The sequence below is a fragment of the Zosterops lateralis genome, assembly GCF_965231275.1.
Source record: "Zosterops lateralis genome assembly, chromosome: 2".
NCBI lineage: Eukaryota > Metazoa > Chordata > Aves > Passeriformes > Zosteropidae > Zosterops > Zosterops lateralis.
The window spans coordinates 106,162,431-106,181,416 of NC_139763.1; the positions used below are offsets into that span (position 1 = coordinate 106,162,431).

At 38.2% G+C, this 18,986-nt stretch overlaps 1 protein-coding gene and 1 long non-coding RNA gene across 3 annotated transcripts in view; one reads left to right on the plus strand and one right to left on the minus strand.

Annotated features, from left to right (window-relative positions):
- Nucleotides 1-12,417, plus strand: part of EPHA6 (EPH receptor A6) — a gene marked incomplete at both ends in the record, with an annotated part of 364,185 nt that extends 351,768 nt beyond the window's left edge. Inside the window, 4 exons of the mRNA XM_083855628.1 lie at nucleotides 1,917-2,066; nucleotides 7,195-7,388; nucleotides 9,707-9,856; nucleotides 12,303-12,417. Of these exons, the coding sequence (XP_083711754.1) occupies nucleotides 1,917-2,066; nucleotides 7,195-7,388; nucleotides 9,707-9,856; nucleotides 12,303-12,417 (609 nt within the window). The remainder of the gene's footprint in view (nucleotides 1-1,916; nucleotides 2,067-7,194; nucleotides 7,389-9,706; nucleotides 9,857-12,302) is intronic.
- Nucleotides 1-18,986, minus strand: part of LOC310906403 — a 25,253-nt gene continuing 6,267 nt past the window's right edge. For both annotated transcript variants that reach the window (XR_014589394.1, XR_014589395.1), the window contains 2 exons: nucleotides 15,649-15,746; nucleotides 1-509 (listed from right to left, as the gene is read on the minus strand). This is a non-coding gene — a long non-coding RNA (uncharacterized lncRNA). The remainder of the gene's footprint in view (nucleotides 510-15,648; nucleotides 15,747-18,986) is intronic.

An 18,986-nucleotide genomic window follows, 5' to 3' on the forward strand; every position in this document is an offset into this window, starting at 1 on the left:
GTGAAGAGATACTTCTGAAATACCCCCTGCAGTTAGACCCTAAAACTTCCTGTTTCTCAGAAATCCTTTTGGTTGGACATCCCAAGGGAAGGTGCACATCTGTGGCATCGAATGGCTGATTTTTCCTTTCCTCAGGAAGCCAGACCTTGCATATTCCATGAAAAGACCACTGAAAACAGACTGTGAGATCAAACACCAAGTGCTCTTACCCAATTTCTTTAGAAGGTATAAATTAAATATTTCCAGGAGAACAGAAAAGAAATCATCCTGGCCTATCCTGTTACAACTCTCTTTTGTCCCCCTGTTTCTTCATTCACATACCCAAAAAACATCTTTAATTGCTTCTTAAGTGGAACAGCTGTACCAGGAGGGGACCAAGAGCATCACACACTGCAGTGCTGGTGAGGGCAGGTGGCAGCAGGAGAGGCACAAAGTCTTCTGCATTTCTGCCAGATGAGTGGTCTGACTGCCAGGATAATGGATAAATAAAAGGCAGATAGTGGAGGTACCTGGGCAAAAATACAAAAAATACCTTATTAGTGCTTAAAGAATCACATGTGAGGAAGCAAATGCTTTGCAAAAGCAGCTGCAAAAAATGTAAAAAAAGTCCAAAGGACATCTTGGCCACTGTCACACAATTTAAATGTTAACCATGCCAAGCTCTCCTTGCATTTTCCATCTGCAAGGAGAGCTTGGCTGAGTGGCACATCCCCACAGACACAGAGCCTGGATTTTGAACAATTTATTGGTAGAACAAACAGCTTCTCAACCACCCAAAGTCAGGCTTCAACAACTCTCAGACAATTTTTTATACATTCAAAGCAAATTAACAGAGATTTACATACTTGTTTTTAACTGTGGCCTCTCTTCATTGCCAAATGGATGTTCTAGTTCATTTCCTCTTTTGTTTCAGTCAGAAATACAATTATAACACTGGGCAGAATCTATTACTGCTTGTTGAAAGCAACTACTGCTGAGTGAGCTCAGCTCTACTGACTGCCTCCTTCTACCATCTAGTGGCACCTTCACTGTACTGCTTTTCTCTCTCTCCAAGGAGTTCACTCAGAATGATAAAAAATGTACACTCTTGAAAAGAAAAAGATATACTTTTGAAATGAGCAGTGTACCTGGAGAGGAAATACCTTTTTTTTTTCTTTCTGAGATGGAAAAGTAGTTTTCACACAGAAACTATTTATGAGAGAATAGAAAGGATTTCATTGTGTAGAGTAGTAATGTCAGAGAAAAATTCTGCATCCTGTGGTCTTGTAAACAATGAGTTAGGTTTGTTGACTGATTTCTTACTTTTTTGGTGAGAGAGCTTAGTTTTATAAGTTGTAGACTGTAGACACTGTTGAATATCCTAAGGAAATGCCTATTTAGAAGCACACTTGGTTTGTTTTCTACCTGGATATTTAAAGGGCACAACAAAAATTAAAATATATCCTGAAATGTAATGCTTTGTATAGAACACCTTTAGTTTCTTTCCTGATTATACAATTTTATTAAGAGCTTTCGGTGTTCCATTTTGCAATAGATGTTTCTGTTTCATTTACGGAAAAAGCTTAAATGCCAATGAACTAGGAATTTAGGGCTTGGGATGTTTTCAATCAAAATGCATGTTCTGATTATTTATATGAATGAACAAACATTAATCATCTCAAATGCTTTCTGCTCTTCGAACTGGGTTGTTTTCACAGAGTGCAGGTATTAGCCTACATATGAAATGAAATTTTTTTCAAATACCATAAAAAAGAAATACTTCTTCCTCTCCACTTTCAGCAAATTGACAAGGCAAATTGATGGAAGTCAGAACGTAGAATCTCAGAATCCAGGAGTTTGGGTTGTTTTTGTTTTTTTCCTTGTCTTTTAAACATGTGTTATTCTGTATCCTAATCAAGTTTTCCACGTGTTTCCAGGGTGGGAAGATCCCCATCAGGTGGACGGCTCCCGAGGCCATCGCTTACCGCAAGTTCTCCTCGGCCAGCGACGCCTGGAGCTACGGAATTGTCATGTGGGAGGTGATGTCCTATGGAGAGAGGCCCTACTGGGAGATGTCCAACCAGGATGTGAGTACTGCCCAGGATCCATCTGCAGCTTTTTCAAATGTGCTTCAAAAGTTATTGCCACTCTCTCCCCTGCTTTGTTGTCTCATTCCCTTTCTAGGCTGGAATCTCAATTTAAAAAAAAAACAAACAGATTTTCTTCTAGTATAATTGAAAGCTTGTTCTAGAAAAATAATATGGGAAAGGGGAAATGGTAAGGGGTTTTTTTCTCTACCACAATTTAAATGTTCACAAATTCTCTTGTTTGATGGATCCTTGTGACAGCTCAAACTGGTACACTCAGTCTTCACACCAGCCATCAAGCTCTGTGTCAAAATGTGGAATACCAGCCAAGCCACCTTAACCTCTCTCATATATGTGCCTAGAATATTCCTGCCTTGGTTCTAAAGAATTGACAAGACTTTCCCAGATGGCTGTTTTTACATTGTTGCTAAGTTATTCAGCTCTTCAAGTCTGGTTGCTTGTTAAGGCTGATCGGTCATTTGGGGATAAGGATCTGAGAGAGCTTTTAATTTAAAAAATTTCAGGAAGAAAAGGAAAAAAAAAACCAACCAAACCCTTTAGAAAAAAAGAAATACTATCGCAAACTTCTCCCTTTAGAATATATTAAATAATCAGCTACAGCATGAAGACAGGAATGTTTAATTATTCCTACATCCAAAATAAAAGTTAGTGCAAAATGATGCTGCAGGCCCTAATGATGCCAATTGCTGGGAGCTTTCCCTGCAGTTCAGCAGTTCCCAGCACAAAGGACTCCTTTTCTCCTACCCACAGGATTTCAGTGCCAGAATGTGAGCAGTGACCACCTGTGACCTTCTACATAGATTTAGTGACTTCAAGTGTCATTGGGAAATTTCAAGTTATTAGACATAATGTAAAGCTTATTTTGCTGGAAATTGGGATGCTTCTTTTAGTGCAATAAATCGCTCTGAATTCACATGAGCTTATTTTGCAGAAATAATAGGACTTTCAAAGGTCAGTGGTACTGTACAGATGGCAGGGAAAACAAGAGAGGGATGTGCACTAAACAGATTCATAAAAGACATAGGATGCAAACATCAGTTAATATGGTCTTGCATGGGTATAGTCATTTACTATATCAAAATGTCTGCTAACATTATCATTGAAACACTTACTGAGTTTAGATCATAATAAAACTCTTCTCTAGACAGCAATTAACTTATTTCTTGAATTGGGTGGGGTTTGGTAGATCACCAAAAGTTTCCCAAGTATAAACTCTGCAGAGCTGGGTCTGGTTTGGGGATTTTCCCATTCCATCTTGCCAATTGCTTTTCTAATTATACAGTTTGGGAAATGAACTCACTTTTTTAGACTATGGCTAAGTAAGTGATGAACACAGCTGATGAGACAAGTTTTGAACTGGTACCTGCCACCTAAATAAACCCAGTCTGGTGTTCAGAGTCTACAGCTGCTCACAGCTATCCAGAATGACTCAACACCTCTGCAAATCCAGCATCCTCTATTTATATTTCCCAGCAAGGATTTGGACGCTGAACTTAAGGAAACTGAGTTGCAAAATGCTTCTGATAAATTTAATACTGTACATGGCAATATGCAGAGGCTTAAAAATGTTGCTAAGTTTGAGAAATGCTCTTGTTTAAGTAAATAACCATTTTATTATTGTGGTAAGTCACTTCCAAACTGTGTTGGTGCTGATTAATGCACTTCTTAGATGTGTGGCAGGCACCAGAGGTGTCCATTAATTAGGGCTGCTGCACAGTCTGTCGTGTCTTATTGCTTAATTAATAAACATTAGCCAAGATATTGAACTTTCCAAGGAAACTAGTGTACTGATGAACAGATTGTGCTAAGAATCTGGCTTGCTAATGCTCATGTGAGGGAAGGAAGATTTATATTCCATGCATTTGGTTTGTAGAACAGCTGTGAGTGAAGTCTACTGGGACACCTGTTAGAGGCCACCGTATAAATTAATGCATGTTGCAGTGCTGCAGTATTCAAAAAGAAGGAAAAAAACAAATGAAAAGAATATTTAATGGGTTGTAATTGATATGCAAGGAAACTACTCTAGCAAACAGAATAAAACTCCTTACACTCCTAAAAGTTTCTTGTAGTACTGAAGAAAAACCCAACTTATCTTAATATAGTTCTTTCAACTCACAGATATCAAAACACTTGGCAGGCGCCTGGGATTGGCTCTGTACCATGATGCAGGAGCAGCTGCCTCTCCCTCCTGGTAGATTTTTCAGATGTCAGGAGGACATAGGGACAAGTCCCTCAGGACTCTCTTCTGTCTCAGTCTCATTAAAAAAGCTGTCAGTTAACTTTTGAAAGCAAGACTCTCTGTTGCTATTAATAATGAAACTATCAGGAAGATTACAGCTTCATTTTCAGATGGCATTTTTGCCAATTGCCAATTATTTTGAAATTGAACATGTATAAATTTTGTGTAGAAGTCTATAAAATACTGTTCAGGCAATCATAACCAATATTTCATATTAACTCTGTTAATATTCAGACTTCACAGCTATGTCTAACATCCAACAAGCTGTTGCTGTATCCTTCCTGTAGATGCAGATTTCATGATTGATGTGGTGCTTTGTCAGCCTTAAACTGACAAGGGAAAAAGGCATTTGAGAGGAGTTAACATGTAAAATGTTAATATGTTTTATAATACACAATTTTATATTACTAAGAACTCCTTAATATTTTTTCTCTTTTGGGTACATGGATATCTGATTTCTCTGAACAGGGAGAGATGGGTGCTCTGCACATGGCAGAGGAAGAGCTAAAATAAGTATATAAATAAATCAGGAAATAAAATGCTCTAATTTTTCCTTTGAGACTTGATTCCCATTGCAGTATTAGACACTTATCACATCTTTACTCTTGCTTCTTAGACTCTAAAAATAATACTTGCCTCACAAGGGATACTAATGAGGCAATATTTCCAGTTTATTTTTATAATGTGCTGGTATTAATGAGAAATTATAATTATTCCAGTACCAGCTGGCATTTTTCTTTATACTGAAATGTTCCTTTTGAACAAGAGAGGAAACAAAATGCACTGTGACTTCATTTTCAGAGATATGTTAAAATAAAGCGTGGCAGAGAAAATACGTCTGGAAAATTATGGTTGCTTTTAGGTTTTTCCTGAATAAATTAATTCAGCAAAACCTCATCAGCCCTCTATTGTTGTGTTGAGCAAGTGCTATATGTCTCTGAAAAGTAGAACAGCTTTCCTGTTGCCTTCAAGACAAAACACATTTCATAAATTCCACACTTGCAACAGGCACAGTTAAATTTAAAATTTCAGTATCTGCATTTCTGGGCTGCAAAGGATGGCCTCTTCAGTGGCCAGTACCAACTAAGCCCTGCCCCTCTCTGTCAGGAGTGTTTTATGAACCCACTTCTGACAGACTGCTTGAGATACATTCATAATAAATGTAAAAATAAGTGTGAATGAAATTCCATGCACACGGTTGAATTTCACCCATCCTGAGTCTGCGAGGGCATTTTGGTCACTGGGAGGAAGGTTCTGGAGGGAATATTTCCCTGGCAATGTGATGGTGGCATTTTTTCCTGTAACAGCAGCGTGTACATTGCAGGACCAAGTCACCTGTATTTATGAAACATAGACAAGCAGCTATGAGCAGCTACAAAAGCCTCATTCCATTTCCTGCCATGCCATCAAGGGGAGCTCAGGTCCTGGCACAGCTTCATTACTCTTATTTTATTTACATAATGCCTGCAGCATACACATTAGGCATTGCTGAGCAGAGCCAGCATTAATTCAGAATTCAAATAGAGAACAGGGATATATTCCAGGATAATAAGATTGAATATATTGAAGCCAGAGCTGGTGCTGTAAAACATTGATTTGCTGTAAACAGTTTAATGTAACCCCTTCCAGCTGCATTAATATGTCTGCAGCATGTACATACATATGTGTGCAAATGGTGAATGTCCTCTTGCAGCACAGTGGGTATCAATGCAGCAGATATGTTCCTCCTAAGTGCACTGTGGGGTTATAAATATTGTGTGCAATCATTTGTACCTTAGAAAACATTCAGCATTGGCTGGATTTTTATGTGGGAGGGTTATGCATGTGTAGTAAGGCTGGTCTTTTTCCTAGCTTCGTTTTTGATCAGCCAATTAACTCTAGTTAGTCAATTAACTCTAACTAGCTTTGCATCCCTTTCTACAGAAAAAAAAAATCCTGACTGAATTTGTAACATTATTCTCAGTGCTACCACCACTTACTGCAGAACCTCCTGACCTTTCCTTGTGTTTTTTAAATCTTAATATAGGATGAATCCCTGTAAGCTGTTACGAATCCAGGAAGCTTTCCGTGGACCTTACCTACTTTTGCTAACTCCTATCAAGCCAGGCTGCTACTCTTCTTTTCAAACAATGTGCTACCCATGTTACTAAAAATAAGCTTTCCTTCAACTCCAATCAACTGCCATTTTTCATACCTGTGGCAGCAGACCTGTTTGTTTCTGTGTCGTTTCTTTATACTTTTCTGTATCTGCTGAATCTGAAGGTCTCACTCACTTTAGGGTAATACCATAATGTTATTAACTTTTGTTTTGTCATAAACATCTCAGACATCCAGGTTTCTGAGGGAGAATGCAAAATAGCATTGCTGTAACTTGGTGTGGGGGACATTGCCAGAATTAATCATACTCTAAGGATCAGCAGAAACGTGTGAATACCAAGTAAATTTGTCAGATGCCACAATGTGTATTTGTGGTGCTTGATTGTATTGGGGTATTGCTACACACAAACACTGCAAATATTAGAGCATGGTGGGATGCAGTGGCCACACCAGGTGAGTTCGTGGCCCCCTGAAGTGGATGACAATGATGATGGCATTGGTGAGTTCTTTATTCGCCTTCTGCTTTCTTAGCTGTTTGAAGAGGATGACCAGTGACCCTAAAAATTTTCTACTATGTTTCATATTCCTACAAAATACTTCCTGTCTCCTCTGGTCACACCCCTGCCAGTCCTGGTTCCCTGAGTGAAGCCTCAGCAATGCATAAAGTGAGAGTGGCTGTGCCATTGATAATTTATCATCCCTAGTTCCTAATTGTCAGTGTCACACCATCCTTTCAGCATTTAATGCCTGGTACATATTGTATTTCTGTAGGTCATACTGTCCATTGAAGAGGGCTACAGGCTTCCAGCACCCATGGGCTGCCCAGCTTCTCTTCACCAGCTCATGCTTCACTGCTGGCAGAAGGAGAGGAACCTCCGTCCCAAATTCAGCGACATTGTCAGCTTCCTGGACAAGCTGATCCGCAACCCCAGCACCCTTCATACCCTAGTGGAGGATATACTGGTGTAAGACTCTGTTTGGTACATTTTGGTTTTTTCATAACACATAGTGGCCATCATTAGGTGGATTAGAGCATTAAGTAGGGTGAGAGAACCGCAAAGTTCTGAGTTCACAAAGTCATGAAGGTTCAAATAATATTAAGCCCCTTTTAAGGTTTGCCTTATTGTTAATACACTGTTGTACAAGAAGGCTTTTTTCTGAAGCCATGCAGACTAAATTAGGCTTTTTTGTTATTATTTTTGTCTGAATTCTGTTTGTGCACTATCTATCCTTAATCTTTGTGAATCTCTTTGTTCTTTTTTTGTGTATGTGTGTTTTTCCTATGTGCTCGTAATTCTTTTTGTGCTTTGTAATTTTCTTTTTCTCCATTCAAGAGCCTGTCTCTCCATCTGACAGTGCTCAAGCAATTTCTGAACTGCCTTGGAGTAATATCCTGCAGAAAGTAACTGGGTCTTAGCTTGCTAAATCTTTATTTGTCTGCAGCAGAATGGCAGCAGTGACCAAATAAGAGATTATGCTGTTACCATCCCACAACAAATTCTTGATAGTGTTGGCCAGGGGGTTTGGGGTTTTTTTTTATTAAGAATATTTCAGAAATGAATGCAGCCACAGGATAAGCAAGGCTGCAGTGGAAGAATTTGTCAGTATTTGTAGGCTTGTTGATCCAACCTGTCCTTGCATATCAGCTGAAATCGCCAAAGGTCCAGGTGGCCTCACTCTCTCTGTCACTAAGAGTCATGTTAAGATAAAAGTGCTTTCATGGAGATCCCCACGGGCTTATAAGGGGTTCTCCAGCCCTCAGTGGGGCTTGCTGAGAAACTTTAAACGTTTTTGAGAAGGGCTGAGCAGCAAGGCAAAACTTGGGCTGATACCTTGCTGTGGGAAAGGCTGAATGGAGAAGTTGGTAGGAAAACCTGGAGTGAGGGCTACAGCCATTTCATCAACACAGACTAGGAAGATTTGTGGGATTAAATATCCATCCCCTAGAGTTAGCATCCTCTATGTTCATATGCATATAAATATGTATATTACTTGCTATTTGTACCCTGATCACTTCATTTAGCATCAGAGTAATGTATTTTTATCTCTTATTTTAAATCATATCTTAAGGTCTAAAAAAACTTATGCTTTATGATTGACTTCACCTGCATGGGAGAGGTTTTTCCATTTATTTGAGAATGCTTGATGCAGTTGTTGTTAGTCTTCTTCTATAGAATCATAGAATAATTCAGATGGGAAGGGACCATGGTAGGTCTTTAATTACAGTTTGTGCTTAACAGTGTTCTCCTGGCCTTCAACTTTTCCCTCATTTAGATAATATGAATGAAAAATCGTTGTACTTACTGTATTTGAATATGTGTGGGTGAAACTTGGTACATGAAGACATGAGGTTGTGTTGCTTCCTACGTTATGCATTAAGTCATGTTCCATCAGTAAATGTTGGCTGGCTTTTGCTGTCTAAATTTGCATTTTCAATAAATTGTGTCTTTCTCCTAAAGACTACCATAAAGCTTTTACAAACAGCAGTGTGCATTTTCTGCATTTTGTTCGCAGAGTTTCCCTACACAAAATGCACAAAACCAGTTAAAGTTGTGAGCCCTCCCAAGTGTGGCACACAACAGAAGACTGGAAATCAGTGCCCCAAAATTTCAATCTTTCTTTTTTACCCCCCATCTTTCTGTTTCAGTTGTGATAATATTAGGGGAAAGAACTCAAAAAGAAATGCGACTAAATTAGCTCCTTCAGTTTTATTTGCTAGTCTATATAATTCTGTGTAAAAGCAAATATACCACATTTTATTCTTTTTGCTTTTTTTAGGGTGTTTTGAGTACTGTAATCAAAGTGTTCCTGTAGCATAATGGTATCACAATGAGGAGTCATCTGGGATGGGGTAGTTGTAGGTAAATGTAAAAAATCATCTCATGGTGGTTTAATATTTTTAATTGTATCTTATGCTAAATTTTAGTTATTGTCCACATTGACTACTGTATCAACAAATTATTATAATCCTGAACATGTCGATCTGCAAGGAAACATTCTGTGGACCAAAAATAAGAGCACTTTTCTTCAGTGTGTTACTGGGCTGTAGTTCTTTAATAAAATGTATTATTTAAGTAGTGCAGCTTGACAGACTGACGTGATTTATAAGTTTTAGATAACAGGTTAAAGAGATCCTCAGTTAAGGTCTGACCTTTACAGCTCAGGCTCCTCTCTCACTCCTTCTGCCTTTTAGTAAAAGCTGTGTCTACCAGGGTAAATTGGTGGTGTCATATTTTGTATTGCTTGGTAATCTTTGCTTTTTTGTTGTTGTTATTGTTTACAGAATGCCAGATTCACCTGGTGAAGTTCCAGAATATCCTTTGTTTGTTTCAGTCAGTGACTGGCTGGATTCCATAAAAATGGGTCAGTATAAAAATAACTTCATGGCAGCAGGTTTCACAACTTTGGATATGGTTTCAAGAATGAATATTGAGTAAGTATATAATCTATTATCCCTACAGTGACTAATTAATCTGAATTTGTATGCTGCAGACACACAGATATTGTGGAATATGGAACAGTGCTTTCATTTCCCTTCCTCCCTCAGCTAACAAAATATAAATACAGTTATTTACCAAAACAACACAAGAGAAATGCGATTGCTTGTGTTAATAATGGTGGCTGTCAGTTAAGACTGAGGAATTTTATGTGTAAAGTTAGGACTGATTTTCTCCCATGTGCATCACTTCAAATTTACCTACATCAAACTCCATCTCCTGCATTATGGCATAGTCACTTAGTCTTGTGACTTCCAAAACTCTGCACAGCTGCCCCTTTCCCCTCCTACCCTGAACAATTCAGCCTCTCCTGCTGCGTTTTTCACCTCTTGCTCACCTCTTTTCCCAGACTATTTACTGATTTGTTGAACAATAATGTTCAACATTATCCTAGCAGACATCCCTGCAGATTTGCATTAATAACTACATTGTAAAGCCTGACAATTTACTGCTAGCCTCCTGTCTTTAAACCAGTTATTTTGTCATGCAAAGGCCACATTATGCTACATTTTATGTTATACCCTATATTACATAGAAGTTGCTCCTCATTTTCATTATAAAGCTTTTGTGAGGAGTATTCTCTAAAGTTTTTGGAAATCCAAGTGAGGTGTATCAAATGGATCATCTCCATCCATTGGAAACAACTGATTTTATAAAAGAACTTTTATTTGCAAAAGCCATGGTGACTCAAGTAGCTCATTTATCCAAACATCCAGTAATTTTGTACTTTCCTATAGTTTCTCTTACGTTCTGTAATGACCACAGACTCAAGGGTCTCTAGTTCCCCAGATCTTCCCTGGAAACATTTTGTCTGGCACCATGCTCCATGCTTCAGGCACCAGGAAATTTTTTAACATGTGGAGCACAGCTGGTAACTCCCTCTCTCACAACTCTGATAGTAAGTTCCTTATTTCATCTTAACTTTCTGTTGGAACTTTTGCCTAGATAGGCAACTGTTCCCCAGAAATGATCTGGCATGGAAGTTACTCAAGTTTATTGCACAGTGAATGTCAACTCAAATGGTTAAGTCTTCCAACAATGGGCACTCTTTCAGTGCTCTTTTATGCCCAAATCGTCATTAGACTCTACACATTTTATTGCAGGTTTCTTGTACCCCGTGAGTTTGCAAAAATATTTATTTCTGCTTTTTTCTGTTTGTTCCTCAAGTTCCTTTTTAGACTGCCTTACCGTGCCTTTACAGCTAATCTAAGGTTATCATCCTTCCTACTTTCTTTAAATACCATTTCAACTTTTTGAAAGATTCCCTCTCTTCAAGTAATTTGTGTTACACAAGACCTGCTGGCTTCTTTCTGTGCTTTAACAGGCCTTCCTTGATAAATGCTAAACATCGGTCTTGCATTTCTAAGGCCACTCTCCAGTGTAAAGCTTCATTCTTTACACTGACTCCTTTTAGCTTCTCAGATGCTCAGTGTTTTTGCTGACCTCAGGTGTTGTGTATCATGCCCCACAAGAATGTTAAGCCTAAGCACACAGTAGTTGCAAGCTCTCCAGTGGTTCCTCAGCTGGAGGATACAGCAGCAGATATATGGAACTGCACATCTGAAACTTAGGAAGGCCATGCCTTATCCCATGAGCTCCTTTACTGGTTGTACCATACAGTTTTGGAGGATAAACAGGCAATATCTCTGTATGTCCCAGTGTGGGATTTGCATAGTTGACAAATCTGGCATGTCTGAAGTTTCCTGTCCTCAGCACCTCTGTGACCTGTCTCAGATCTTGCAGCTGGGGACGTTTATAGAAAACCAAAGTTGGTGGATTATGCTGAACTCTGGTGGCTGTTGAGTTCATACCTGCAAAGGAGTGGAGGACTGCGAGTGACAAGAGCTACCCACTCTGGGATGCAGGGCTAGATGAGATGAAGGGAAACAAGGAGGGAAATCAGGGTCTGTCTGAAAGATTCATTGCTAATTTGATCTTTAGACCATCTCTCACTACCATTCCCAAAATCATTAGAAGCACAACCTCTGTTATTTCTGCCTCAGAACTGCAGAACTGAGTGTATAAGCCACAATCCTTTTCAAGTACGAGTGGGAAATGGTTGCTGCAATCACATTACTAAAAATGAGCTATTAGAACTCACCTCTCTGATTAGTTCTTGAGATCTGGAAAGATTAATTGACCATTAGTATCACAAAAGCCCCAGTTCTCTATTTAATATTCTGTTTCTTAAATGACTGTTTTTTAAAAAATTGAAATTGACAGATGCAGAAAAATTGAACATTTGCACCTTTCTTATATGCTGTGGTCAGAAAGGTAAACTGTCCTGGAGTCCTGGAGAAGAAGTCACCATATAATTATATCCTTTTGTGCACCAGAGGCTTTATTATATTTGCATCCAAGATGAAACTTTTTATCTTGCAGTGACATTAGAAGAATTGGAGTTGCACTCATTGGACACCAGAGACGAATAGTCAGCAGTTTACAGACTTTGCGGTTACACATGATGCACATACAGGAGAAAGGATTTCATGTATGAAAGTAATAGAAGCAACTGTGTTTTGTGCCTCAGCATTTCCAAAATGGAAAAATATTCTCATTCTTCCCTCCTGCTCTTCCCAACTTCAAGAACTGCAGTCTCCAGTTCAGACTATTCAAGTACTTCTATGTTAATGCTTCCAAACGGGAATTTTTAATCACACTGCACAGCTCCTCCACCAGTTCTCTGCCGATAAAATCCTGGCCTACTGCAAGACTCTTGCTACACATTGATGAATAACTCAGCATGGATGTGTAACTTGTATAACAGTATTTGGGAAACTTTCATGGACTTACTTGAAAGTAGTTATCTATTTGGCCTGGTGTGGCTTCTTTATTGATGTATTTAGAATTTGCTGGTAGATCAAAAAGTATTTGACTTCTTTCATGTTCTGTGACCATGTAACTTCCAACACCAAATGTGCAATCAAAAAGAAGTTTAACATAAATATTTATTTTATCTCTTAATTAATTCCAAATGTATGTGTCCTATCATTATATTATTTTCTAATTGTTTGAATGCTGGTAAGCTGGTGCCTCAAAACATTAGTATTGTTTGCAGAAATGCCTGATGATTTTATGTAGCGAGTTTTCATTGTGTGGATAATTGGAAGCATAGTAAGAGTAATCTGTTTGAAATCTTAAGGAAGGTTCTTGATTTTCCATTACTTTAGCACTCGACACTTTTTATGCTTTAAATTTTAGATTAAGTTGGAAAACTTGTTTATCCTTGGGATTCCTCACTACCCTAAACCCCTTTTTTTTTTTTTTTTTTTTTTTTTTTTTAGTGTAATACTCAGTATTTGCTTCTACTACTGGAAACTGGTTGTAGCATTCCCATGATCACATGTAAAACACGGTTGTCAGCTCTTTTGTGGCACTGAGATTTCAGAAAAGCTTTCTGTTTCAAACATGCAGGTCTCTGCTGTTGGATAGGGAATCACCTCCAGCAGCAGCAGCAGAGCTCAGAGGGCCAGCCATGGATGGGGTGATGGGATCATTCCTGTGGGAGCAGGCCAGCCACATCCTCCTCCAGCCTAGGGCAGCCCTCCAGCCCCACTGCTGCTGGAAGTTACAGGCTGCAGGATGCAGTGACCTTACACAAAGGCAGGAAAGGAGATGCAGGACAGCAGTGTGGTAATACGTTGCCTTCAGTCTACTTCTAACTGCTTTTAGAAGTTAAAAAGCAAACTCTGCTGAAATGGAGCTCTGGTCATCCCAGGCCAGATCTTCATTTAGTACAGATCTCTAAAGGACATCCGAGGTATTACCTTTAGAACCTTTCAATAGCCATATTTACATGCAAGAAAACATCAGCAAAGGCCTAACATAATATTTGTACCTCTCTAAAACGTCCAGCTTCCATGTTTTATTCAGACAACTGACACAGCCGTGCTGGGCTGCATTTGCAAACCTTTGCATGGGATATGCACTCCCCACAGATCTGCAATGCATGTCACATGGAACCCTGTGCGGATGCTTCTCTTCATTCCTGTGTCCTCTGGAGGGTGGTTTTTGAGTTCCCTGCCATTCCAACATGCTAAAGCATTACAGCTCTTCTGTTAAAATGTGCATTTGGGTGATTAGTATAATCTATGTGTATATCAAAAGGAACTAACTGCTTTGTGTAGTCATAATGGTATTTACTGCTTCATTTTACAGTTTGTAAATCACAAGGTATTTCCTAAGTATTGGAAAAGGCTGCCATTGTGTATCAGTGACAAAGAATGAAAATCAGAAAGCAACTCAGAAAAGATTATGCTTCCAACCAGATCACAGAGTAAGACACACACGAGGCCTGATTCACTGTTGTCAATTTATGTTGGAATAATTGCATTAATTTAGGTGAGATAACAGTAAAGCACTAAGTAAATCTTTCTTTCGTTAAAAAAAAAAAGGGCAGATGTAACCGAGGAGCAAGTTTTCTAAAGATCAGGAGTCACTGGTGTTCTACAATGCCAATTTGATGAGCTTGTTTAAAGAAGGGCAGCTTCAGTCCTATTGTAGCTCCAAAGGTAATTTTGTCAGCAGGAGTATTCCCACTGAACTCATCAGTCTGGCACAAGGATGTGAGTTTTGCAGGATCACAGCCCTTTAGTGGGGAAAAAAACATCTGTTCTTTTCTGTGACTGTCACTTGAAAAATTCTGCCTGAATTCCACATCTGAATAATTTTTTGGTAGAGGTGTTCTTACAGAAAGAAAACGTTTCTAAAAATACTAACACACCTCCAGAGTAATTTAAAAGTGGATTTCGCTTCATCATTTTATTATCCATTTTGCCTATCCGTTCTTCCATGGCCAACAACAGGACATCTGTGCAATGAGCCTTTGTCACAATGAAATCCATTACTGAGGAGGTATGAGTCTGTTATTTGTTAATGGGGTTTCAAAATCATTTATAGCTGACCCAAACCATGTATGTGCACTTTTAGATTGTCTTTTGACAGTTTTTTCATTCCTGGTAGTGAGAATGCAGAATTGACATTGTTACATGCACACAACCTGGATATATTTCATGAAAATTAATTTCTAAATTTATCACGCTACTGAAAATATTTTTTCAATAGAAAAAATTATAACTGAAGTAAAACATTTATTAATCAGATATATTTTTTATATAAACAAGAGTTTGGGTGACCAGAAAGGAATGAACAAGGGATTCTTTGAGTGAGCACATTTGTTAATGACATTGTAAATCCAGGATTTTGTGGGTTTATGCAGCTTGTTTTTCTGTTGTTGTTGTGGTGCAGTATGACACTTTTCTAAGAGTTGATGAAATTTACATTTTCCCCATTTTTGGAAATATTTTATTTGCTCTTGTGCTGATTCCTGGTCTATTCTTCCTTTAGTTTGGGGACTTTTTCATATTTTTTAATTTAAAAACAAAACAAAAAATAACCCTAACAGGTGTTATTTTCCAAACGTGAGCTTAATTCTGTACAGGCCATAAACATATATGTGAAATGAGAGTAACTTTCTTTGTTACAGGAAATTCTTTCTTCAGGAGAAAATTAGCTCTAATTATCCTGCATATTGCAGTGTGCAGCTGGAGCTTAAATTTGACAAATTTAAGCAAATTTAATTGGCAGTTTTTGAGAATCTGATCCCACATTACAGAGTGCTTTATGACTAAAAGTACCCACTGAAAGTTGACAAAATAAAGTGTGTGTGATATGCAAGCAACAAAAATAAGGTGTTACAATGTGGATATCATAAAGAAATAATTCTTACCTGTTTTCTCTGCTTTCAGTGATAGCTCATCCATTCAAGCATCTGTGCTTGGTCAGATGAATCTCATGCCTTAATTGTACCCAGTTGTTTGGCTGAACCTGTGAAACAGAGAGGGTCTCGTTCATGATGTCCTTGGTGTTAAAACTGAACAAGGCACAGAAGAAGGTTTAGTAGAATTTACTCATGAGGTGTTTGCACATTAGAATTACTGAGAAACAACAGGATGCCATGAGGTGAAAGGAAGAGAATTGAGCCACGTCATTTAAATTTTTCTCAAACAAAATTGACCTTTTTTGTTTCCCATGAACTTAAATCCAGTGTCTGTCCAATGAAAACTTAGAAACATGCCATGCTTCAGGACATCAAACAGGATAAAGCAATCCTTTACACAGTCCACTACTTGCAATACTTTCAAATAGTGCACTCAACAATAAATTCAAATAAATTAGTTGTTCTGGCCAAACATTCTGTGTCCAATATTGTATTAGGTATTACTTGGATTATTCTGACACAGAACTCATAGACAGCAGTACTTTGATTTTTTACATCACTTAAGACTGACTATCCATTTGCCAGTTTTAGGTGATGAGCCTAACACAGGGCTTCATTAATTTCTTTTTCAATGCAGATTCCTACAGCATCCAAAGATGGGTCATAAGTAACACAGAGACCTCCTTTATCCAGAATCAGCTGAGATTTACCATGAGGAATAGCTGGGACTGTGGAGGTGCCTAGTGAGACTGCACTACCCACAGCAATTTCCATGTCAGAATGACCCCATGGGACCACATCAGCCACCAAGGTAAAGCAGCACAGAATATTCTTGACCTTGTATAGAGGAGCAGTTCCTCATTTCCAGCTGGCCCTGTTGTAAACTGCAGCATTTATTGAACTGTTTTACCTCAGCTGATGGAATGGTTCTATGGGACACATTCTGGCAGCTCAGAATTCTCTTACAGACACGGGGTACCTGTAACTGTCCTGTCAGGGGCTCACTCTGTCTTGGAATATTCCTTCAGAGAGTGGAAAGCAGGACTTGCCTCTAATCCAGTCCAGTATTTCTTTAAAATCATAATGAAAAGTCTGTCTTCCATTGCATGTTCCAGGAAAAGTACTAAAAATAGAGACCCTTGTGGCATTTGCACATGGTTGAAGAACTCTGTATTCCGTTGAACAGTTTTCTTCCAGAATACCCTTGTTCACCAATTGTAATGAATCTTTCCTGAATAAATGGCAAAGAGAATTTCTTTTTTATAATAGTACTACAATTATTTTTTAAGATTGAAAGAAGGATGTGTTGGGCTGGGCTGACTCTTAGTAGGACAATGATCTTGAAATCTCCTGGGGAGACAGCTCTGAAAAGGAAAAAAAATCCCTAAAACCTACAATAAGGTAAAAAGGGAAGAACTGTCCATACTGTGCCAAGGAGCTCTAACAAAAGCCCAAGAGTTGCCTAAGAGAGTGCCAGGTGCTTTCAGCTGACAAAATTTTCTACCATCACATCCTATGTTTAGTAGTGCACACTGCTCATCCATAAGTGTTGTATATAATTCCTCAGATTATGGACCAGGATATGATGAACATGTTGTGGTTATAAAATATTTGTCTATATGTACATAAGGAATTGTAAATAGAATGTATATGGTAATATCAGATTTTTCAAACCTACAGAATTAATTATCTATTACCAACAACACTAATGGGGTTTATTTGCTCCATTGGCTTTTAAAATTTTTAGTGGCATGCGCTGTGTGAGTATAGTTCTTCCCAAAATTCCTTGGCTTGTTAGCTGGAAATGGACAGCCTCTCTTTTCCTCCACTGGTAGAAAAAACACTTTCAGACTGGCTCAAAGAAAGCTGCCTGCTCACCCTTCTGCTGCCACCTCACCCAACCCCTTCCTGCTGATTCTCTTCCATTCAGCTAATTACTGCACAACTTAATGATCCCAAAGGGGAAGAAAGGTGCCCATGAGCCAGCAAAACTAGGAAGATGGAGTCCCTGCTATAAAGAGTTTTCAGTTCCTCTGCTGAAATCACCAAAGATGTTTACAGAATATATCAATTATTTTCTTTTAAATGGCTGTTTATAGACACCTAGGGGGTTAAATGAGGGGAATTTTAAAGGGAATGTAAGGATATGACAACATATAGTATAAAAAGATATGCTGAATTTTAGAAAGGAAAACCAACAATGGTTGATGAAAAATCTAAGGTTAAAAAAAAAGGATTAAACTATGTTTCCATATTTTATATGTGAAATAATGTAACACTAGTTCAGTAAAATCTATGTGTGTATATTTTTTAAAATATCCTGCATGAGTATATCTTACTTTCCTTTCCTGCAAGAGATTTCCCAAGTACCTACCTTTTCCAGAAAGGTTTAGCATATTATCTGATCTTTTCATACCTGAATAATTAAACTGTAACAAAAAATGCAAGTTCTGACAGTGAAAATATAGGGGGGGAAATAGAATTTAAAAGATCAATTTCAAAGTAATTTAAAGTTTTCACATCTGTTCTACTTTGTTTCTGTCCAAATTTTTTTACCTGTATCTGTCTGAGAACTTGTTCTGCACACATCTCAGTGCCACCTCAAAAACTGCTGAATCTGTAAACAATTCTGAGTTTGTCCAGCTTAATTCATATACAAAGACTGATTTGAAATGGGACTTTATACAAGACTAGAGTTAGGCATAATCAAAAGTCAAAATCCCTATAAAATATCTGTAAGACAGCATGAGATAACATATTTTGCCTTATTATACTAACACCTCTTCATTTCTGACAATTCAGTGAGGAACTGGTCAGCAGCAGCATGTATGTTGAGTGGTAGGTAAGCCAAAACCCCGAGACTGAAACCCCACAAATCAAAGAGAAATCCAGGTCTTTGCATTCTGAACTATGGGATGTCAAGGGACTCAGGAGAAAGTAACCTCAAATCTGGAAAATCAAGTTTGGGAGAAATCAGCTTTGGAACCCAAATACTCATTTCTGGTTGTGGATGATGAAAAAGTGAATGAAATACTCTAGGGACTATTTTCATAGTATCATCACCACATAATGCTCTGAGTGATACAAACAAAAAGAAAATATTTTCTGATCTTTTGGGATCCAGCCCAGGACAAAAAAACAGATAGAGTTGTCATAATTTATATTGGAAAGTCCAGCAGACAGAATTCTGAATGACTAATTGTTCTTATAGCTACATACTGACTTTCTTGAGAGGAACCTAAATAAACAGTAAAAAGTAGAAGTCTGCAGTTAATATTGGCTTAGAAACCAAGTTTTCAGTTTTCTTTCATTCAAACTGAGCTTTAACAGAAAATTATTAAGAGGAA